The 22,644-nt window shown below is 50.1% G+C and overlaps 1 protein-coding gene across 2 annotated transcripts in view; it reads right to left on the bottom strand.

The window, feature by feature from the left end:
• The window catches only part of nrp1a (neuropilin 1a), a 62,027-nt gene that overhangs the window by 30,688 nt on the left and 8,695 nt on the right, over positions 1–22,644 (bottom strand). For both annotated transcript variants that reach the window (XM_080019972.1, XM_080019971.1), the window contains exons 3-4: positions 11,001–11,182; positions 1,378–1,605 (exon numbers count right to left, since the gene is read on the bottom strand). In XM_080019972.1, coding sequence (XP_079876098.1) covers positions 1,378–1,605; positions 11,001–11,182 — 410 coding nt within the window. The remainder of the gene's footprint in view (positions 1–1,377; positions 1,606–11,000; positions 11,183–22,644) is intronic.

The raw sequence follows: 22,644 nt of genomic DNA, 5'->3' as shown, positions 1-22,644 counted from the left end.
CAGCAGTATTGATCCAGCAGCCACAACAGGTACTGGCTATACCCCGCCCCGCAACCACTAAGATTGTCTTTCTCTCTCTCTCCCTCTCATGTCACCTTATTTATTATTCATTCAATGCTCTGAAGTCAAATCTCACCTACAACGGCGCTGGGACGACCGCCTGCAGCTCCGAAAAAAAGGGGGCGTTCCGCAAATGTGTATATATCGTCATAAAGAGTGGATCAACTTCACCTTTGCCGAGCTCTTAATGCCGTAGGTGATAATAACGTGACACATCCGGTGCTCTCGGAGCGCTGGCGAGGTTATTTTTAAACACACAGGGGTTTTTAGAAAAATGCCCCCACACCTGTTAATGAGTTATGGAAATGCATTAACACCTATGTGAAAACACTTAGGCTTTTTGCAGGTTTTTTCGACGCTCCGCCGAGGTTTTTTAAAGTTTGGAAACTTATTTTGAGAGCCGTGCGATAAGTGGAACTCGAAATGCCGTGCGTGTGCGACGCGTTAATCGGAAACGCTGCGTGTGAGCGGATTGAGTCTGGTGCGAAACCAACCTTGTGCACGAGGAAACTCTCACGAGGAAGTTCCATTATGAGCCGTTTCCCGTGAAGTCTTCGAGTGGGTTTCGCGAGTGTTTGTCTTAATGCCGCGGGCCGGGCGGACGCCCCCCCCCCCGCCCTCGCACTTAAACATCTTACCCGGCTACTGAGTCCCAGAGGAAAGACGCGCAAACACGTCCTCCTCCGGCGCAAAAGACACAAAGCGGCCTGTTGTGGAGCGAGGAAAGGGTGGAGAAGCTTTCCCAATCAGGAAGCGCTTGGCTGTGAGTGATGACTCTACGGAATGGACTCTTTTCTGTATGGAGTAAAGCCTACCGGCCTGGATAATGTCCTACTGTTTTAAATAGAAAAAAAAAATATATATATATATACAAATATGATCATAAAAAAAATTACGATATAAAAAAAAATTATAACTATAAAAAAACACAGTCCTAAGAAAAAAAAAATTCTGCCACATTATATCACAAGCAGATCTAGATCAAAATGAGCCTCTCCCTGTCATACAGGACATAGCTGAAGTGCGGATCATCACCACTGGACAAACCTCATGACTTCCTGACGAAACACATACACTCATAACCACTTCCTTCAAAATATTTATCATGGTGTAAGGCTTGGGAAACATGGCTTTTGGGGAACGAGGTCTGGTGATTTGAGAAATGAAATGGATTTTTATGAAAGATTGCTACACTGTCAACAGCCGTTGAACAAATAAGTAACGCAGACTCTTGTGTTTTCTGGACTACGTTCTAACACCACCGTCACCGCGGTAAAAAGGCCAGAACGGCCGGAAAAAAAAAAAAAAGGCCCTCACCTCCGGGGAAGCCGTCCCAGATCTCCAGCCGGTCGTAGCGGCAGAAGACGCCGGCGGGCGGCGTGGTGTCGGGCTCCAGCTCGAAGTTCTCGAACTCCAGGACGATCTCGGACATCTTGGGGGCGAAGATCATGAAGGTGCAGTCCAGGTTGTTGGGGTACTTCTCCGGGAAGCCCGGCGACTTGATGACGCCGCTGTTGGACGTGAAGTTCCGGGAGCATTCGGGACCTTTGGACAAGGAGGGAAGGACGAGAGGAACTGGTTGAGACGCCGGTGTTTTATGGCTCTGCTTGTTTTCAGGTGGCTTTGTGTTTTATTGTCGGGTGGACGGCAGTTTACGGGCTCTGGACTGGGACCACCTCGCTAGTCTTTACCTCTCACTGGATGAAAGAGGCTTCATCTGGGCTACGTTTCGCCTCCATCCCTTCTCCCTCGTGCCCTTCCAGTATAAACATCACACTTCTGTATTTTCCTTCATGCGTGTGTGTGTGTGTGTGTGTGTGTGTGTGTGTGTGTGTGTGTGTGTGTGTGTGTGTGTGTGCGTGTCCGTCTGTTGGCCAGCAACCGGGAGTAAGTTAGTACAGGTGCATGTGTGTGTGGTGTATGAAGGGGGTAAACGTAAGTACGCGAGCGTAAGCACGAGTGTGTGTGTCGTTAAAACTCTGGAACATCTGGAGTGTAAACACTGGTGAGAGGCTTCAATCAGGAGAATGGCAGTCTGGGAACGGTGAATAAACAGCTTGATTCACGTCGCAATTATGCCAGCTCAACACACACACACACACACACACACACATACACACACACACGCACACGCGCACAGACACACACAGACACACACAGACACACACACACACACACACACACATACATAGAAACACACAACAGCCGGGGCATTACTTGTCTGGGATAAAAAACACGAGAGGTGCCAAGGTGAAATCACAGCCCATATGATTGAGGAGCAGTAGCGATGATCGAGCACACATACACACACACAGGAAATTAAAAATAAGAAAAAAAAAGAAGAAGGAAAGTTATACCCGAATATTTATTTGCGATCACTGGTAAGGGGTTGAAGAGGAACATTGACACATTTCCCAAATGATCCACTCCACACAGTTCTGAGCTCAACGCGTGCGTTCAGGAACGGACTTTACACAGTTGAAACCTTAAAAAAAGGCGAGCGCCGTCTAAGGTTAACGACGGGGAAAAGCTGGGGATAGCGTTCCTTCCACACTTATTTCCGTCAGAATGCCTCTTCTTTCTCCGCGCCTACGGTACACCGTGTGCCAGGCAAACAGCGGTGAAAAGTGGGGGCCATCTTTCCGGGACGCAATTATTTGCAGCCGCCAGTCGTAGATATTCGCCGGTCGGCATAACAGCTGTTCCACCTTCAACTAAAGTGTTATGCTACCCCCCCCGGCCCCCCCCCTTGTCGCTCAGGCCCCTAATACTAGACCATTGCAGGCGTTCGACCTTGCTGCCTCCTTTTTCCCCTCATTTTTCCCCTGAAAGTTAAAAGCCACCAGGCGCATGCAGCCATTTGAGTCTGAAGGGAGTTGACATTTAGTGCCACGGCTAAAACGCGGCTTTCAGGAGCGGCGGGCGCCATTAATTTCACAGCCCCCTACCCCCTCCTTCCCTTCCTGCCCCGGAAAATGGAACCTTTTTTTAAATCTTTTTAAGAAAGGGACCATTTCCTGGGAAAAAGAGCGGCGTTTGCCGGATGTCGTCCTTTACAACTTCACTCTCTCAAACTCTCCCAACTTGGCGTCGGCGGGAACGAAATAGAGAGCGGGGATGGAAACTGTGGGTTCCCATAAGGGGGGGAACTGGGTCTTCCGGGGGGTCGCACTGGCAGACACGGAAGTGTAGGGTGTCGTTGCTGTCCGAAATGGGATGAGGGGCGTGGACGCGGAGATAAAAGCTTCCGGTACGGTCGTCGGACTGGCTGAACTTTATGCATCAGCATTTACGTTGTGTATATAGGACAAGATAAGACAACACTCTATGAATCCCCCATGGGGGAAATTCAGGAAACGTAATGCGTATGTGCGCGTCCTTAGATCAATGACTTCGACCGAGCCCCCCCCCCCCCGGGGGGGGGACTTTAGTGCCTCCCTCCACTGTTCCTGGCGGTGTGAAAAAATGACGACAAGCCACAAAACAACAACCAGACCAAAAAAGAAAGGATATAATAACGAAGAGAGAAGCAACATCAAAACAAAACAGGGGGCGCCGAGCGGAGACGGAGGAGTGTTTTGGTCGTCACCGCCTCCTCAGCTGTGAGGTTATCATCCGGAGCGTTTCTTTTATCTTGTCCATATCCACAGCGCACACACGGGCATGCGCGTGTGTGTGTGTGTGTGTGTGTGTGTGTGTGTGTGTGTCCGTGTTGTGCTGATGTTTGTGGGAGAGAGAGGAGTTCAGTATCAGTAACATCCTTTTTTTTGTAGTTCATTGTGTGTGCTATATTACTTTTGTGTGTGTGGCTGTGTGTGTGTGTGTGTGTGTGTGTGTGTGTGTGTGTGTGTGGTTGTGTGTGTGTGTGTGCGTATGAGTGTGTGTCTGCAAGGAGCCTCTGGAGATAAACAAGTTGTCAGCCGAATGCTAACTCCCACTTTGTCTCTTTTTCGTTTTATGGTGGCCATTGTTTGTGTCTTGCTCTGCAGTGTGTGTGTGTGTGTGTGTGTGTGTGTGTGTGTGTGTGTGCGTGTGTGCGTGTGCGTGTAGGCGGGGGCAGTGGGAACAGCAGGAAAGACTCACAGAATGTGTCGAAATGGAACGGTTTGACTTGGTGACAGAAAAACAACCCTCCCAGAGGGAGCACATTCCAACACCACGCACACACACACACGCACACACACACACACACACACACACACACACACACTCACACACAAATGCAGGTATAGGGGGACATCTTGAACAATCGTTACTTGGGATTATGTAGATTTAAAACAGCACTAACAATTCTTCATGAATCATAAGACTAAATCAGGAGATGCATATCAGATACTTTACAATATTAAACCAGCATTTTGGATTATGGACGAAATTAGATCAATTATGATAAGACACAAATGTCCTATTGGTGCTTGTATGTATTCAGGTGTGTTGTCCTTTTAAACCATATATTTACACAAACACACACACACACACACACACACACACACACACACACACACACACACACACACACACACACACACACACACACACACAAACACACACACACACACACACACACACACACATACATATTCTTGGATGGGTATCAAAGTGAGGTCCAACTAAATACACCTGGTCAGTGAGGACCAAATTTTTCTGGTGCACTTCTACACCAAAAAAAATAAAATTTCGGAGACCAGTCCTCATAATTATAGTAAAACAAACACAGACACACACACGCACGCACGCACGCACGCACGCACGCACGCACGCACGCACGCACACACACACACACACACACCACTTAATCTGAGATAAAACAGTGCAGCCGCTACAACTACTGCTTTCAAACAAAAGGAGCTGAATTTTCAATGGGGCAGTAAACAGAGCCGTAACCTTGACAACGCTCACCGGCACAAGCTCTTTAACTCGACCTAACCCCCCCCCCCCTCACGGACGTCCAAGTCAAACAAACGTCACTCCGTGCTGCTCGTCGGGAGCGCGTGCAGGGTTTTTGCTTGAACCGAAACGATCCTTTTCGTTTCAACATCTACAAGTGCTTGGGATTTGACGCTAAGCCTCGAATAAATATAGGTTTTAGGGCGGGGGGATATCGAAAACTAGGGCCTCCCTTCAGGTTCAGTCCTACACCCGGCTGATGGAGACCACCAGATGAATCCGCAAAGTCTCCCAAAGTCTCTCTTTCGATCTCTGTTGAAATGGGCATTTTCATCAGTGGTATTGCAATCTCAGACGAGGACGTATGATACGCAATGTTTTGGTAAAACTTAACCATGGTAATAACATAATTGCTCGATATACGAGGGCTGAAATCCCTTAATTCAAATTTTTTCTTTTTTTCTTTGGTAAATAACAGAATTGCCTGGAACAGTGATTTACTGTTCATCTCTGGTCTGCTTCTGCGTCTGTATATCTGCATTCCTAAAGGAACTTTAAAACTGCTCTACAGTGTATGCTCCCTTTTACACATTTTCCAAGCAACCAACCTTCCTACTGTAAGTAGAAATCTATATTCTATGTATTCTATATTGGGGAAGTGCTAAACACATTGTTTTCACGTATACTTCCAGTTTATTTATTCATCTCTCTCTCTGTCGCTCTCTCGTCACGGGGGCCCCAGCGCCGGAGCGGCAGGGGGGCCCCTTTGAGATGTTACAATGCCAAGTAAATCACCTCCGTTTACGTTCCCTGTGACTCTCTGGTTGATCATTGACCACTCGTCATCCCAAACACACACACACACACACACACGCATACACACACACCACACACACACACACACACACACACACAAAAACACACACACACATTCACATACACTCCATCAATGGAAGGGTTAATGGCGGGTGAAGAATTTAACTCCTTTAACGCTCAGCAAGTCAAACATTAACCCAGTGGTGATGGTTAGAAACACATGGAGAGATCCAAATATATGCCCACGCAAAACACACACACGTACACACACGCACGCACGCACGCACGCACGCACGCACACACACACACAAGCTCCAGCTGACTTACTGCCAAGGCATTTAGCGTGTCCATATTGGCGATGACAGCACATCACATCACCCGATGGCGATGGGGTCGATGTGTGGGTGTGATGATGTGTTCTTTCGGGTGGTGAAGGAGGGGCTTGTTCCCCCTTGAAAGACATTTACAGTCTTGGGTTTCCATGCGGGCAGTGAGCGTGCCTGTATGTTTTGTTTTTTTTGGGGCTGCGTTTCCACAAGCGTCCATGCGTTTGAAGACGGTACGACTCTGTGCCAGATGCGACCCTCGCTGCCAGATGTGACCTTACACGGTCCGTGGAAAGCTTAAGGGAGCCCTCATAGGCCCCCATTAAGGCCCTCGTATTCGCTGTTGTTGACACAGGTGGGGTTTCTTTTCTCGTGGAAAAAAAAGCACCCGCACCACCGCAACGTGACAAACAGGTACAGGGGTGGAGGGACCTAACAATGGTGGTGGCCTCAAGGCGTAGTACGGATCAATGATCATTGTAGACCCACGGCTTCCAGTGCACTTAGGCACTTTGCTGAGTAACGGTGGGGATCACATGGAGTTTCGGTCCTCGTTTGTAGTGTGTGTGTGCGTGTGTGTGTGTGTGTATGTGTGTGTGCATGCGTGTGTGTGTGTGTGTGTGTGCGGCAGATTGAGAAAGCAGGGAGGGGAGGGACGCCTCTGGCGCTATTGCTCTCGCTCTTTCTTTTCCCACATCAATGGGACAACTGCCAACTTTGATGTACTGTAGGGCTGGAGAGCTGTTAACTGAAAACACACTTAACTGCGGTTTGTTTCTAAGTGCATGCGTGCGTGTGTGTCCACGAGAGGTCTTTGCGGGTGCACCCCAACCACGGCTGACCGGGGGCCTGACCCGGGGACCCGCGCAACGTTCGGGTCCATGTTTCGCTTAGGTTTGCGTCGGTCACATATCTACGGTTATATGTATAATACCCAAGTGGATCCGACAAGAACGCATTCGCTAGGCTACATACAATGATCACAAGGGGACGAGCGGAGACACTGACGCCATCTCTCCGTCGCTCTCCCCTCCGCCATCAGGTCGGATCTGTAATAACCAATCGGATCCCGTAGTTCCGATTTTCCCCCGACGTCACGGGGTTCCGGTTTGGATTTTGGGACCTGTGACGACCCTTCTGTGTCCATCCAAAAAAGATTGTTCTTTCTGGAAACAGACTTGTTGTTATATAATTATTATTACATACAGTACTGTATGTCAGCGTGGGGGCGAATTATTCGACACCGGAGGGCTCATTCCAAAAACGCTGACCGGAGAGACTTGTGCTACGGTGGCACAGTGCTTGAACTGCTGCCTCATAGCAAGAAGGTCCGAAGGTTCGATTCCCACCTGGAAGTAATAATCCACCTTGGCACCGGGCTCAGGTGGATTATCTCCCAATTAGGGGCCTTTTTCTCCGGAGTTTTCATGCTGTTCCCATGCTCATTTGGGGTTGCCTCCATATAACATCGGAAAACATGCGGAAGATCGTCGTCCGATCAGCGATGGACGTTCGGAGTTGTTCCCGGCGCGCGTCTGCTGTATGCTGCCCACCGCCCCGGGCTGCTGCCCCCGGAGGAAGGACAAGCCAGAACAGGGGTTAAATGCAGAGAACAAGTTTCACCGTCCACCGTTTGCAGCGCGTTATTGTTCGCAGCATGGGTTGCGTGTGTTGCGGTGTGTGTGTGTTTGTGTGTGTGTGTGTGTGTGTGTGTGTGTGTGTGTGTGTGTGTGTGTGGGCGCCCCGGTGTGACAAATAAAGAATCTTCTTCTTCGTGCACTAGGATCTCTACGGCGGGCTGGTGTGCAGCTCGGCTCTGGTTATTCCGCTGACACAGAGTGTCGTAAGTAGCTCCGGCTCGGGGTCCTGTCCGTCACCGTAAGCAGCCGATGGCAGACATACATAAACATCACCCTTCACCGACAATACTCCTCTGTGTCACTCCCCGCTTAATGATATTCTCTCTCCCCCTCGCTGCCCTCCGCTCTCTCACTAAGCATTGATACACTTATTTTATTATCTTGTTTTCTTGCCTCCCTCTCTCTCGCTCTGTCTCTCTGTCTCTCTCTCTCTCTACTTCACCTCCATCTCTTTATTCCCAGACTTCAGCCAGCCGAGCGAGACTGCCAATTTGCAGGCCATAAAATAAATAGCCCGTGCTAATTTAGACGGTCGGATTGGGTGGGGGAATAGAGGGGGAGAGAGAGAGAGAGAGAGAGAGAGACAGAGAGAGACAGAGAGGGACAGAAGCGAATAGAGAGAGAGAGAGAGAGAGAGGGAGAGAAAAGAATAGAGAGAGCGAAAGATAGAGAGAGACGGCGAGAGAGAGAGAGAGAGAGAGAGAGAGACAGACAGAACATAATAGAGAGAGGAAGAGAGAGAGAGGGAGAGAGAGAGAGGGAGAGAGAGAGAGAGAGACAGACAGAGAGGGACAGAAGAGAATAGAGAGAGAGACAGACAGAACAGAATAGAGAGATGTAGAGAGAGAGAGAGAGAGAGAGAGAGAAAGAGAGAGAGAGACAGACAGACAGACAGTGAGGGACAGAAGAGAATAGAGAGAGAGAAAGAGAGAGAGAGGGGGAGAGAGAGAGAGAGAGAGAGAGAGAGAGAGACAGAACATAATAGAGAGAGGTAGAGAGAGAGAGAGGGGGACAGAACAGAATAGAGAGAGAGAAAGAGAGCGAGAGACAGACAGAGAGGGACAGAAGAGAATAGAGAGAGAGACAGACAGAACAGAATAGAGAGAGGTAGAGAGAGAGAGAGAGCGACAGACAGACAGAACAGAATAGAGAGATGTAGAGAGAGAGAGAGAGAGAGAGAGACAAACAGAGGAGAATAGAGAGAGGTAGAGAGAGAGAGGGACAGAACAGAATAGAGAGAGAGAGAGAGAGAGGGATTGATGGTGATACAGCTGCACAGAGCCTCAAAACAACCTGTTCTCTTCCAGTTAGACACTTGGCAGCCCCCCGCTGGTGAAAGGCAGCTTGTTTATGACAGTGTGTTGGCATTTATGTATGTAAAGTAGAGTGGATCGAATCCAAACATATTTGTACACGGTGGTGTATGCATTTGATCGCCCGTGAGTGTGTATTAAAAAAAATGTACTAGTGCATATGTCAAATATTTGACCTGGACTCCTCTTAAATAAAAAAAAAAAAACAACTCCCAGGACTCTTAGCATTCCTCCTCCCCTCCCCTCCCATTCATTATCACAGCATCTGTGTACCATATTTAGTTTACATGTGCCAACACACAAGCCCGTCGCCCTCTCTCCGCTAATACCCCGCTGTTGATAAGACAGCTAATCAACTGGCGGGCCTCGCTCTCTCTCTCTCTCTCTCTCTCACTCACTGTCTCTTGCCCTCTCCCCCACCCCCTTTCCTCCACACACCCAGATAAACACACTTCTCTCCCTCGCGCTCTCTAACCGATCCCAGAGCCCAGATCTGACGGGGGGGGGGGGGGCGCCGGCGCTCCGGCAGTCAAAACACGCTGGAGATACCTAAACCAGAACAGGGTGGAGCACCCAGTGGCAGCTCCCACCCGTGGAGCGCTGCAGTATCAATCGAAGGCTTTGTTTTTTCGTATGTATTTCTCGAAAAGGTTTTGTGTTCCGTATGTATTTTTTCCTTTTGTTACGTCTCCATGCCAACCGCCGCCTGAGTGCGCTCAGCACCTTCCATAGGGACACCGAACAGGGATCACTGCTAATCAGCCCCATCTACCCTCTAATAGATGGAACGAGGAAATACTGAGCTAATCAGCAGTATATATCAATGGATGGGGTTTAAGTGCCAAGAAGCCTTACATATGACCATATGTGTGTGTGTGTTTGTGTGTGTGTGTGTGTGTGTGTGTGTGTGTGTGTGTGTGTACGTGTGCGCGTGTGTGTGTGTGTGTGTGTGTGTTGGGGTGGAGGGCCCCCTTTGATCTCCTAAATGGAGCAACACTCAGCCAGCTGCGCCACCGTTGAGGTCACATGCATAAACACACACACACACACACACACACACACACACACACACACACACACACACACACACACACACACACACACACACACACACACACACTTGTGCACGCGAGACACTAACCCAGATTAAAAGCAGGCAGGGAAGGACCTTCATCCAAGGCCGTTCATCTTGTCACGCATGGGGGATGGGGGTGGAGGGGACGGAGGGTAGGGGGTCACCAGGGGGCATCCCATGGACTAGCGCTGGGGTTAATTAATGAAAGTGGAAGTCTAGGGCACCTGTGTGCCGCCTCGTCACCGCCCCCATCCCCGGCACCAAACACAGGAAGGCCAGCGGACGGACAGGAAATTCTCCCTCCTCGCTGTTTTGTCTCCTGATAAGGACGGTCGGCCGCGTCTTATCGCGTTTTTCAAACAATCGATTGAATCCGCAAGGTCTTATTCTCGGTGGCGCTCACACCCTCGGACGGCGCGGAAGGAATCAGGGGCCGATCCTCGGACTGATTGGACATTCTTCTGGGGGTGTACAACAAAGCATATCCTGCGGCCAGAAACAGTGAGAGGTGAAAGCGCTTCCGGGAGCCAGGCCTCCCTGTCCAGCGAGACTTGAAGTTCTTTCCACGAGCTGCTGCAACGCCGGCGGCGGGGGGGGGGATTTGCAATTCAGTCGCAAAGGAAATAAACAGAGATTTGCCCTTTCCCTCAAATCAATGCTGCGCAAACGCCGCACTTGGTTATCGTGCACAGCGGGGGCGGGGAAAGCTAATGTCGCCATTGAGCATTTCCCTTCAGCAGACTGTGATTCATCTGTTTTCGATAGATCATATCGTTCGCCATATTGCCGTCGCCGTGACTCCATACGTGAAAAACACGTGATGTCGTATTTACCAAAGACGGCGGCAATCCGCCGGAGAGGAGACGCGGGTGACTTTGCTTACCGGTCTTGAAGACCTCGTAGCGGATGGAGAAGCCCGCCCCGTGGGTCTCGTAGTCGGACACGAACTTGATGAAGAGCTGGTTGCCCGAGGAGACGACCGGGGAGGGGGCGATCTTGCCGCAGTACTTGCCCACGAGCTGGCCGCTCTCGTCCACGCCGTCCCTGACTTCCACGTAGTCATACCTGGAAGGAAGAGAAGAGGGGGGAGGGGGAGGGAGACACGGTCAGTCTCGCCGTTTGCGCGCTGTTGTTTCGTCTCCCTTTCGGCGGCGTACGATTGGATTAGCGGAATTAATGGGATTCTACGTGGCGCAATACATTGCTGCACATATGTCTCACGGAGAGACGCAAACAGACGTCCTCAAAGAGGCAGATAAGCCAGGCTCTCATTCTCGCCCAGGTGCATACAAACAACCCCCGGCCATGGGGGAGATCTTGCAGATATTAAACCTCCACGGTGTAAGTGTGTGCGTGTATAGGAATTTCGAGTTAATTCAGTAAGAGAAAATGCCAATTGGCCGACGCCAGATTTAAATTTAGCCTGCGGCTTACACCGGTAGATTGAAAGAGCAGGTGTTAGAGTTATCACTGCTGGGGCATGGAGACGCGGGCGCACTCGCGCGCACGACACACACACACACACACACACACACACACACACATGCAGCGCGAGCTCATCAAATGGAATTTCAGACCCACGGCTATTGACAGGAGCAACCGCCTAATTGAGCGAGCACAGAGAGTTTGGAAATGGTATAGTAAAACCGCCTCAAATCCAACGGGGAGCTGGAGCCACGCAAGCTTACACATGCAAGCAACCACCCCCACCCAACCACCCACCCACCCCCGCCCCACATCGCACACACACAGACGCACACACACACACACACACACACACACACACACCCACACACACACACACACACACAGAACATAGGAATAAACCAGACTAACAACGAGGGTGGTCTCAAGTAAACCAGTTATGGGAATAACTGTATGAGTGTGTATGCATGTGTGTGTGTGCGTGCGTGTGTGTGTGTTTGTGTGTGTGTGTGTTTAAGCACATGTGTGCGCGTAACAAAGGCCTACCCGGGCTTTGGAGCATTTTGTACCGCGAGTACTATGCAAATTCCTCTGTACTTTCTCGCCATCTGTGTATCAGTTGCGTTTGATCTGCCAGCGCTTAGCGTAGCTGTGAGTGTAAGCTTCTTTGTGCATGTGTGCGATGCACGTGTGCAAAGAGCGACACAAACATAAATGCAATCTGCTCTCGCACGTTTGCCATCTACGTACGAGCTATGGCCTTTTTTTTCTTTTCCCTCTCTCTCCTTCCGCGTCCACCACGCCGTGTTTTCATTCTGGTGGTCGACTTTCGAGCAGAGAGAGAGTGAGAGAGGGGGCTCGGGTTTCCATGGTATTTAATCGCCCAAATCGCCGGGTTTTCCAATGAGCCCAGCCCTGTGGGCCACTTATCTAATGTATTCCTCCTCAAAAAACCCTGATGATCTGCTGCCCCCGAACCCGCCATCCACCTCATTACACATTACCATCAGAGCAAAACAAGACTCCCACCTTGCAACAACATCGTATGGAGCACTAGTTTACAGCGGTTACACAGTACGGCATTGTTTCATGTTGTACAGGTGTCGTACATGTACACACTCAAGTAGGTCCACACAACTCGTTCACACACACACACACACACACACACACACACACACACACACACACACACACACACACACACACACACACACACACACACACACACACACACACACACACACACACACACACACACATACACACACAGCCTCCCTCCCTTTTAAAATACGTAGCCTCTGGGCACCCGGGGCCTGTTTTCATAGTTCCGCTTTATTCCCAAATTACTGTCAAAACATCAGGACTCCTTAGCGAGTCTCAAACCACTTAATGTGCGGCGGCGTATTTCCACACAAAAACGCTGATTTACACTTTGAATGACGGCTTTGGGGGCCACGCCATTCCCCCCGCAGCAGCAGGTTGGTGCAGGCGTGTCCTCGCAAGGCTGAACCCCCACCCCTCTTTCAGCCCGGAACGGTTTCCTCCACCTGCTCTGAATTAACAGGCCGTGGCTCGAAATAAATAACGAATAAAAATACAGGAGATGTGGAGATGGTGGTGGAAGTGGGGGTTAGCTTGACAATTTGGGATTTTCCGGTGAAAAACACTCATCCTCTGCTGGAGGCGATGGTCAAGACAGACTTAAAAAGAGAGAGAAATGGAAGAAAAAAGGGATGACTTCACTCCCTCTTTCCGCCCGGCTGGAGTGATCCGAAGTGATGCGGTGCTGTCACCACGCATCATGCGCCTCCCTCCTCCTCCTCCTCCTCCTCCTCCTCCTCCTCCTCTCTTTCCCCCTCTTCGACTCATTACAGCGGCGGGATGATAAAGGTGAAGTTCAGCCAGTCTCCAAAAGTCTCCGATACCGAGCCAATTTCCTTTTACGCCCCCTCTCATACTTTAAATCCCTCGCCTTCTCCAGTCAGACCTCCACCCGCCAATGTCTGTTTTGGCATATAGTACTTGGGAGGATATCTGATGGGAAATTCTCCTCTGAATTTCTCACCGTTGCGTGTCGGATCCCGGCCGAACGTCTGATCTTGTGTTTCTTTGGCTCGCCGTGCTGTCCATCCGCCAAAACATCCCACTGCCTCCATTCGATCCCCGGGTTATGATTTCTGACCTCCTTTTCCTCTGCCCGTCTCACCGAAACTCCAGCTGCGGCAACAGGAAACCCCGCGCTCGTCTCGCACAAAACGCCGCTCTGTTTCGGCAACTTGACCAGGTTCACCTCCTTCAAAATTGAATTTTTTTTTTTTGTTTTAATCTGGGTTGGTGGTGGTGGTGGCCGTGCGCTGTTTACAATGTCACTGCACGTCGGGCTTTAACAATCTCCCCCTTGAGCGGTTTTAAACGTTTTCGCCCCCAACGCCGGTGTCGGGTTCCCCCGTCGTTGATGACGTCACCGGGCGTCGTTGGGATTCAGCGGCGTGGACGATCAGGGAACAGGTTGAGTATTTCTTCCTTTCGAAACAGCCATAAATGTTTAGGAGGGCGGCGCGCGGGAGGGCGAACCGACGGGCGGAGAGAGAGCCCCATTCGCCGGTTTCACTTCGCTCTCGTCTCGCTGCCAGGAGATCTCCTCAACCCGTCTCTCCGCTTTCCCCTCACCTGTCACTCTCCTTTCTGCATGCGCACTCTCCCCTCTATACCACTCCCTTCGCTGGACCTCTCCACTCCCACCTTCTCCCATTTCCTCTCCAATTCCTCTCTCTCTCTCTCTCTCGCTCTCTCTCTCTACTTCTGTCTGTTGGTTTTCAGCTCACGACAGAGCATCAATCTTCCGTGGCCCCGCTCTGTTCTATCGGCCAATTTATAATCCACCTCAATGCCTCTGCAACCGTCCGCCCCGCTGCCTCTCCCTACCCATCCACTCCACTTCCAAAACCTGCACGCCGCCAGACGACCTAAAAAATGGATGCGGAGACGCGCCGCAGAGGGAGAGCTGCGGGAGCTCAGCCAGAGGAGGCAGTGAAAAGGCGGCGCATGTGGGGATCCTTGCATTGTCGGGACCATTTCGTGGGGTTTATGCACCCGGCATTAGGCATAAAGGTGTGGTTGAATGTGTGTTTGTGGGTGGCTGGGGGGATTTGTTTGTGTGAGGAGGTAGAGAACCAGAGAGTTCGTCTTCCCCTCCGGCTCGCTCTAGCAGGGTACTTATTCACTCACCACCGCCGGGAGAGAAATGGATTTCCTCCCATCCACCATCTTGACTGCTAGCACCTCTAGAAGGGCTGTTATTGCAAATTAACCGTGGCTCCTTCATCAGCCGCCTCGCATGGCTGTTGTAAAAATGCGGCACAGCAGGGGGGGAATGCAGATGGTGGAGAGAGAGAATAGGCCCCGGGGTCCCTTGATTTCAGGGTACTTAGGAGGGCAGACAAGGTTTTTTTGTTAGCCAGGGTCTCCGTGGGGCCTCGCCTCGTGTCTAAATGACCAGAGCGTTAGCCAGAACCGCGGCGCTCCTGTGCCAATGGGGTCGGCCGGCTCCAGTTCGGGCTATCATCAACGTCTGGAAGACATTACGCCAATCGCTTGGCCGGTTCGACCCCCCCCCCCCCCCCCCCCGTGCAGGCGCCTCTCCCATTGCCAGCCCTGATGGCCGCGTAGCGCTGATCCTTTCCTCCACGCACCTTGCGGGGACTCTTGCCGGGATCATCAAAGGACACGGAAGAGGCCGGGAGAAGAGAAAGGGAGAGAGATCTGGATTGGAGGGTGTTGGAGGGGGATCCTGGTCTTGCCCTATTTTTTTTTTAGGGGTTGCCTCTCCTCCTGGCCCGAGAAGGTAAATTTAAATCCCTCTCCTCGGGGCCCGGGGTGATAATTTGTTATATTGTGCTGTTGCCGCCGTTGTTGACAATGCAATTCAGCTGAGCCATGCCCCCGCTGCAACAGCCATTTATCTGTATAGTGTGTTTGGGTCTTAGTGGGCCCACCTTTCCGCATGTCCGCACACACACACACACACACACACACACACACACACACACACACACACACACGCACACAATAAGTGGCCTACCTCGGCGAAAGCAGTGAAAACGGTCTGCCAATCCAACGGGGAAATTAAAGGAAAAAGGGAAGGTTGTGTCTGTGTGTGTGTGTGTGTGTGTGTGCATGTGTGTGTGTGAATGTTGGGGGGGGGGGGGGGGGTTGAATCTAATTCTCAACGACCTTCGCTTCACCGCCTCAAATGTATTAGCCTGCCTTCTTTCTCTAGGCACTGAGAGAAAGCAATCCGCCAGTGTCAAACGAGAACATTAGCCCCCCGCGCAAAGCCAAAGAGAAGGCGACAAACCGTCGGCCTAACAATATAACTGTTATATTGCCTGGAGCTTTCCCATGGAAATAATCTGTCCTCCCTCTGTAAACGTCCGCTTGATATGGTTCTACAAAAAGGCAATACAATCTGAGGCGTTGGAATAACATTATGACAGGCTGTTTAGGCCCCGTACAAGCCGCCGCGTCTCTTAATCGGGCCATTTATAAGCTGGAGACTAGTGTAGAACACACAGGAACAAGTGTGCTTTTCTTTGTGAGAACTTTGTTTGATTCAGCTGTGAATATATATATATAAATATATATATATACCTACACAGACCTATATATTTTTCTTTGTCTTTCGCCCTTCTGCGTTTCTCTGTCTGCAGCAGAGCTCGCTATCCCGGGAAAACATGTCACCTACGACATGTCAAAACATCTCAGTGTTGGTCCAACCCGGGCGGTAATACCTAAACAACAGACCAGGGACGGCTCAGAGGGGCCCGGGGAGACTTCACAGGAAAAAGAAGGGCCCCGTTGTAAGCGGCGAGGGGAAAACTCCGTCAGCGGACTCGCACACGTGCTAACAAACTGTCACTTGAGGCCCAGGCATAATATCATTAACATTTGTAAAGGGGGGGTCAGGTTGATCTGTGACTTAGTTTTTCCAGGCCTCCAGGGGACATACCTTGAAAAAAAGTGCTCTCTCTCCCTCCCTCCCGCTCTCTCTCTCTCTCTCTCTCTCTCTCTCTCTCTCTGTCCGTGTCTGTTCTGACTCTCTCCATTTCCTCGCTCTCCCTCTCTGCATGTGACATTCATTAACCCGCACTAGAATAACAGGTTCTCTCTGGCCCCGGGGCCCGGTCCGTGTATAATGACCCTCCGCATCACCGTTCCTTGAGGGACAAGGAAGTACACGGCACTAAAGCGGGTCAATGTCTAAGTACTGAAGCCTGCACGAGATCCTTGGGGGTTTATGGCAACATTTGAAGGCCACAGATAAAGACCCCGCCCATTGTTGGAGACCACCATTCCACTGATTGATGAGTCTTTAAAGTGGGTAGTTGTTTGGAAGAATGTGGGCAGGGAGGATAGCGATGGAGGGCGGAGACGCAAGTCAGTTGCCTACCAACACCGCACCCACCATCTGGGCGGGTGGATGGAGGGACGCATGGACAGATCGCTGGATGGATACGAATACGCATTCCCCACCCCAAGACACACATCTGCACATGTTCAGAGAGCCGCTTTGGGTGTCGCCACCCCATCAAACAAGCTGAGCACTCTCGTATTTTTAGATTCCGATGCTGGTTGTGATTTTGTGGGCGACTCGGCCATAAGTTTGTAAAACCATATTCGTTCGCCTAAGCGGCAATTATCATTAGCACTGATGGATTTAGCATGCCTCCATCCATTAGCTTTCCTAATTACACTGCTGAGAGATCCGCTGTCACCAACAATCAAATTAATGAATTTGGCTATTTAGACACAATTATCGCCCCTCCGCAATGCACACAAAATAAATCCTTTATTTTGATTATGATATATGAGCGGGGGTTGAAAGTAAAATTTGGGCTCAAGGGGTTTCCACTACGGATCTGATTCTTACGTCTTCACAATACCGGTGGAAATACAGTCCCGGGAAATAAGTGCAAAAGTGTCTACTGTTTGCAGGCAGCAGAAAAACAAAATTCCTCCCGCGTCTCGGTACATTGCTCTTTTTTGCCCCCTTTGGGCCAAGACGTGCTTTCTGTTGCCGTTGGGGTCTACAGAGTGTGGTCAGAGCCCAAAACAGATAATTTAGACATCCCCTATACTGTGGGCATGCTCTGACTGAGTCCCGCTCATTTACCTCCCTAGATCATGAAGCATGACAACTAGGTCACATGGACTTGATTATAGAAATGTGACAGTAAGCACTTAAAAAAAGATATGGGGCAGTAAGTGGGATATTTACCCACGTTGCATTGCAATTTAACTCAAGCTCTGAACCAGCCTTCTTTTATTCACATTCCCAAAGCTAAGATGAATTCATAAACCTGTGCGGCAACATAAAAAGCCATTCAATCAATCATTTAAACTTTTTAACTTCTGAAATCACGGCAGCTACATTTATTTTTCATTTATCCGCTCCCATTGAATGCCTTGGAGTCTTTTGAAAAGCAATTTACATTTTTTACAATAAAAGATTCAACAAGTCCCAATTGTGTCAATCTGTAAAAGACCAAGTCGAAATGGTAGAAATAATCCCAGCTGTAGAAAGCTTCGGCTGAGAGCATCAGAGTCTTCTTTCCCCTTTCTATCATACACCTCGTTATCATGAATAAAACAAAATGGGTAACCACAATTAATTTGAAAATTGCCCATGGCCAAATGGAAATACGCATTTAGCACTTTTTCCCCCATTCAGTGAGCTTTGGAAATTAAACTGCTTAGCAGACACCAGTGCTCTTTGCACATTAGTGTGAGATTTAAGCAGTTTGAATTTTCAGGCTCTAAATGAATGCGTTTTTTCCCATGTCATAACGGGCCGCTGGGAAGGTTTCTAGAGAGCGCTCTCTGCAAACAACTTGATCTCCACAGGACTTATCCTTCTGCAAAATTGTGATTCCTTGACAGTATACACGGAGAAACAAACATAAAAATGTCTAATCAAGGGGGGTGGAAGAGAGACGGGAACAAGAAACAAGGACAAAAGCGTGCCAAGAATGGAGAGGGAGGGGAGGAGGAGGAGGAGGAGGAGGAGGAGGAGGAGGAGGAGGGGAGCCCTTGTGGAGTGAGATTGAGGAAAGATGAAAAAAATAAAGTAAAAACAGAGACACGCAGGCCTATTTCTGGGGGCCATTACAGGAGGGAATGGCTCCCATTTGTCCCACCTTGACATTTGAGAGGATCTCTGATTACACAGCAGAGGGACGGGGCCGGGAGAGGAGAGGGAAGGGAATCTTCCGCCAGGGGTCGGCGTTGCGGCCTCCGTGATGAACTGCCGTTGCGACACCAATGACAAGTCAAGGGTAAGAGGGATGGGGTCAAGTGGGGGGATGGGGGGCTTGAGTATGATTGGGTGATGCAGGGCACAACATGGCCTACCATGGTAAGAAGCCCAACATGTTCCATTACACAAGCACACCCCACCCCACCATCCTCCCTCTTTGTCCCCCCCTATTGCCCCTGGGGCACCTATGGGGGGACGGGCGGGCGAGACGCTCGCACGGCGCAAATGTGTGCGCATCTCGAAGCGGCGACGTCTCAGCCTGATGCATAATGAGGACCCTTTGAGGCCATTCGAGGGGAGGGAGATTTAAATGCGATGGGATGTCCCAGCGTCCAGGGTCATCCCACGGTTATTCCACATTGAGAGGCGTGGGAGTCACGTCTTGGCATTCATCAAATCATTTGGCTTACTGCGGGCGTAGGGCACGGACGAGGTCGCTCTGCCGGAAAGCACAGAGCAGACGGAGGAAGCGCAACACGATAAAATATCGAGATAATTGTGGACAACCTTGGGCCAGTGACCCACTGAACTTGGGATGAGGGCTAAAATTAGACGAATGACTGCTGTGCGACTTTGTGAGCCGTAGACGTGACTTGAGGGGAAGAAACGGAGGAAAAACCGGGGGCATTCTCAAGCTCATACCGTCTGTCTGGCTTTCGGGAGAGACGGTTGCGAGCATCCCCGAACGGGTAATGAGCTGAGCGCGAAAAGCAAGGGGGCATTCAGAGTATGGAAGGAGGAAGGAGGCGGAGGAGGAGAAGGAGGAGGAGGGGACGAGAGGGACTGAGGCTGGGGTCACCCAGAGGTAAAGCCGTTTGGTACCGTTCAAAACTCTCTCCCCTCCACAATGGACAGGAAGAGAGAGAGAGAGAGAGAGAGAGAGAGAGAGAGAGAGAGAGAGAGAGAGAGAGAGAGTGAGTGGAGGGTGGGGAGAGAGGGTTGGGAGGTCAAAGGGAGACCGACGGGCGGAGAAGAGAGAGAGAGAGAGAGAGAGAGAGACTTTCACAATCAGAAACAGAGGGAGAGAGTAAAACATAATATTAAGTGCAGAACGAAGGCACCAAAGCTTGGCGGGAGAGATACATATCGAATGAATATAAACAGTATCGCAAAACGCAAAAAGACAAGAGTAGAGGAAAGGTTATGTGAAAGGGTCACAGAGGGATGGGCGTCGGCCAAAGTTCCAAAGTCCACTCCCCCCTCTCTGATGATGTCTATCCTTCTCTCTCTCTCTCTCTCGCTCTCTCTCTCTCTCTCGCTCTCGCTCTCGCTCTGTTCCTACTGTAAGAATCCTTTGTATGGCTGGGACACCATTGGGGTAATAACTGCAGTAGGACTAATTCAATTAAAAGCCTCATCTGTCTTTGTTGCGCTACGCTCCATTCCCTGCCCTCCTTCCTCGTCTCCAAGGCCTGCGGCGGGGGGAGTGTCAGGGAACAGTCTGGTCCTAGTTTTTGTGTGACCCGGTCAGCTGACTGACAAAGTGTCTAGTCACCCTGGTGGGTAGACGGGGAGTGGAATAGCACAGGAACTTTGGCGTTTTCCCCTACATGGACATACCATTACACACAAATACCAACAGCCACCTTAAACCATGACGATGCGCAAAGACAAGGCGAGCTATTGTGGTTACAGCGGGAAAGGAGGAGGAGGAGGAGGATAAAAATAACTCAGGAAGCCGTCTTGCATGGTATGCACGCCACTTGTTTGTCGGCGTGTCCGGCTGATCGGTCGATTGCCAGATCGAGGCTATTTCCTTCAAGAGGCGATCAGTCCTTGACCGTCCAGATTTTGAAACCACATCCTTTTTGTTCGGGCTTACAGACCTCTAGCGGGTTTCGCTGCCTGGGCAGGATTTTCAGATTTTTTTTTAATATGATGTGGCATTTTGAAAGGCAAGGAGAGCGAGGCGTACAAGGCCAGTTGCCAAGCAGTGCATCTCGTCCATAATGCTGTATGTAGGGTTAATCAAAGTGCTGATGTAAGGCCAGCCCATTGCCAATATTTGGAGGACAAGCTGACCCTTCCATTTTCTCGTCCTGGAATATACTACTTGGCAACCGGGTGGTCGTATGTCCAGTATATTAGCTGTCACTGGACTGGAGCGGCGTTGGGGAATTCAGTGTTGGTGGAGAGGAGAGGAGGTTATTTTGTCGCTTATTCTCTTTCCAAGATGGTTAACTGATAGGCTCTGGACAGGGTCCAAAAGCACATGTCAATATTGGCTTTTTAAAAGGCACCCGACTGTTAAAAACTACAAAAGGTAGTTGTCAGGCTGAACTCACAGATTTTTTAACCGTCACATTTTAACATCACAGTGTAATAAGTGCGAGGTGAGAAAGTGAGAGGGCAGTGGTTGTGGCTGGAGCAAAACTAAAACGACTGCCGCTAACCAACGAGCCACTTTAGCAAGGAGTGATCAAGCGGAGACAAACAAAGCGAGGGTTTGTGGAGTGAGTGGCTCTAACTTAATCAGCAGAGCAGTGGGGAGCAGCCCCATCAATCACTGTCTACTTTTTTGCCCGGGCCGCCTGAACGAGGAGGGACGGCATCGGGCGAGCCGGAGGGCCTGTTGAGCACAAACACAGACGCGCAGGAGTCGTTCCAGCTTTTCTTCCCACCTAGCTAGTCGCTTACCAACCTCAACCAAACTCCTCTTAACCACCCCCTGCTCTCTCTCTTTTCCCCTGTGTGGATCCCTGAGCATTGGGGCGTAAGGGCAACAAACAGGCAGCGTAATACCAGGGCCATATCAATCAAAATCAAGAGGCCCATTCAAGGCCAACGCCACTAAGGGAAACATGCCTGACATGCCCGGACACACCACATTAAAAAACCCAGAGAACCAATGGACCCTCATCAATTAAAAACACAAGAAGCCCCTCTTCTCCCTCCTTTCTGCTCGGTGCCGGGTGGTGAAGTGGGGCATCGGGAGGCAGTTTTCAGGCTAATCCTCTGCTGACTATGAGAGGCTGCCACCCACATCTCCAAAGCAAACTTGTTTGCCTCATTTATCATCACCGTAACAGTTTTCTGCTGTCAAGAAGCTTTAAAAAGCTGAAATCAACACTGCATTGAGTGAAAAAGGAGAGGCGGGGAAGGAAAACCTGATGCTAATCATGCAATATGAGGAACAGAAAGATATTCAGAGTAGGCGAGAGAGAGAGAGAGAGAGAGAGAGAGAGAGAGAGAGAGAGAGAGAGAGAGAGAGAGAGAGAGAAGAGACAGAGATTGAAGGAGGTGGCTCTCATTGCCAACTGTCCTTTTAAAGAGAAACACGTAATTGAATTACAGCCCAAACGTTTAACGCTTTTTCATCTGCTCTGAAAGGAAAATGAGTATGAATTTTCTTACAGTCAATAGATGTGTTTCCAGATAGGGTTGAGATTACCAAATGTTGTCCTCTAATCATGAGCCACTCCGTACTTCTCCTTGCTCCAATAATCTGTTTTGGATAAATGGTATTTGGGTTGTTGTGTTTTTTTTTTGTTTTTTTTTGTAGAAAAGCATACGGCAGGCATCCCTACGCTGTGCTGGCCATGACTACATATCATCAGAAAATCCCGCACAGGGAGGATAGAACTGGTAATGGAGCTGCGCTGGCTGGATGAAATATGCACCAGTCACCGTCTGCCAGAAGCAGCTTACTGACAATGGATGCCAACTTCAAGATGGGTATATACATACATATACTGTATATATATACACAGATCAGCCACAACATTAAAACCATCTGCTTAATATTGTGAAGATCCCCCTCCCGCTGCCAAAACAGCTCTGACCCATC

This window comes from Zeus faber (assembly GCF_960531495.2).
Source record: "Zeus faber genome assembly, chromosome: 19".
Taxonomy (NCBI): Eukaryota; Metazoa; Chordata; class Actinopteri; order Zeiformes; family Zeidae; genus Zeus; species Zeus faber.
The sequence above is the reverse complement of the archived record's forward strand: the minus strand, read 5'-3'. Positions and strand labels throughout refer to the sequence as shown.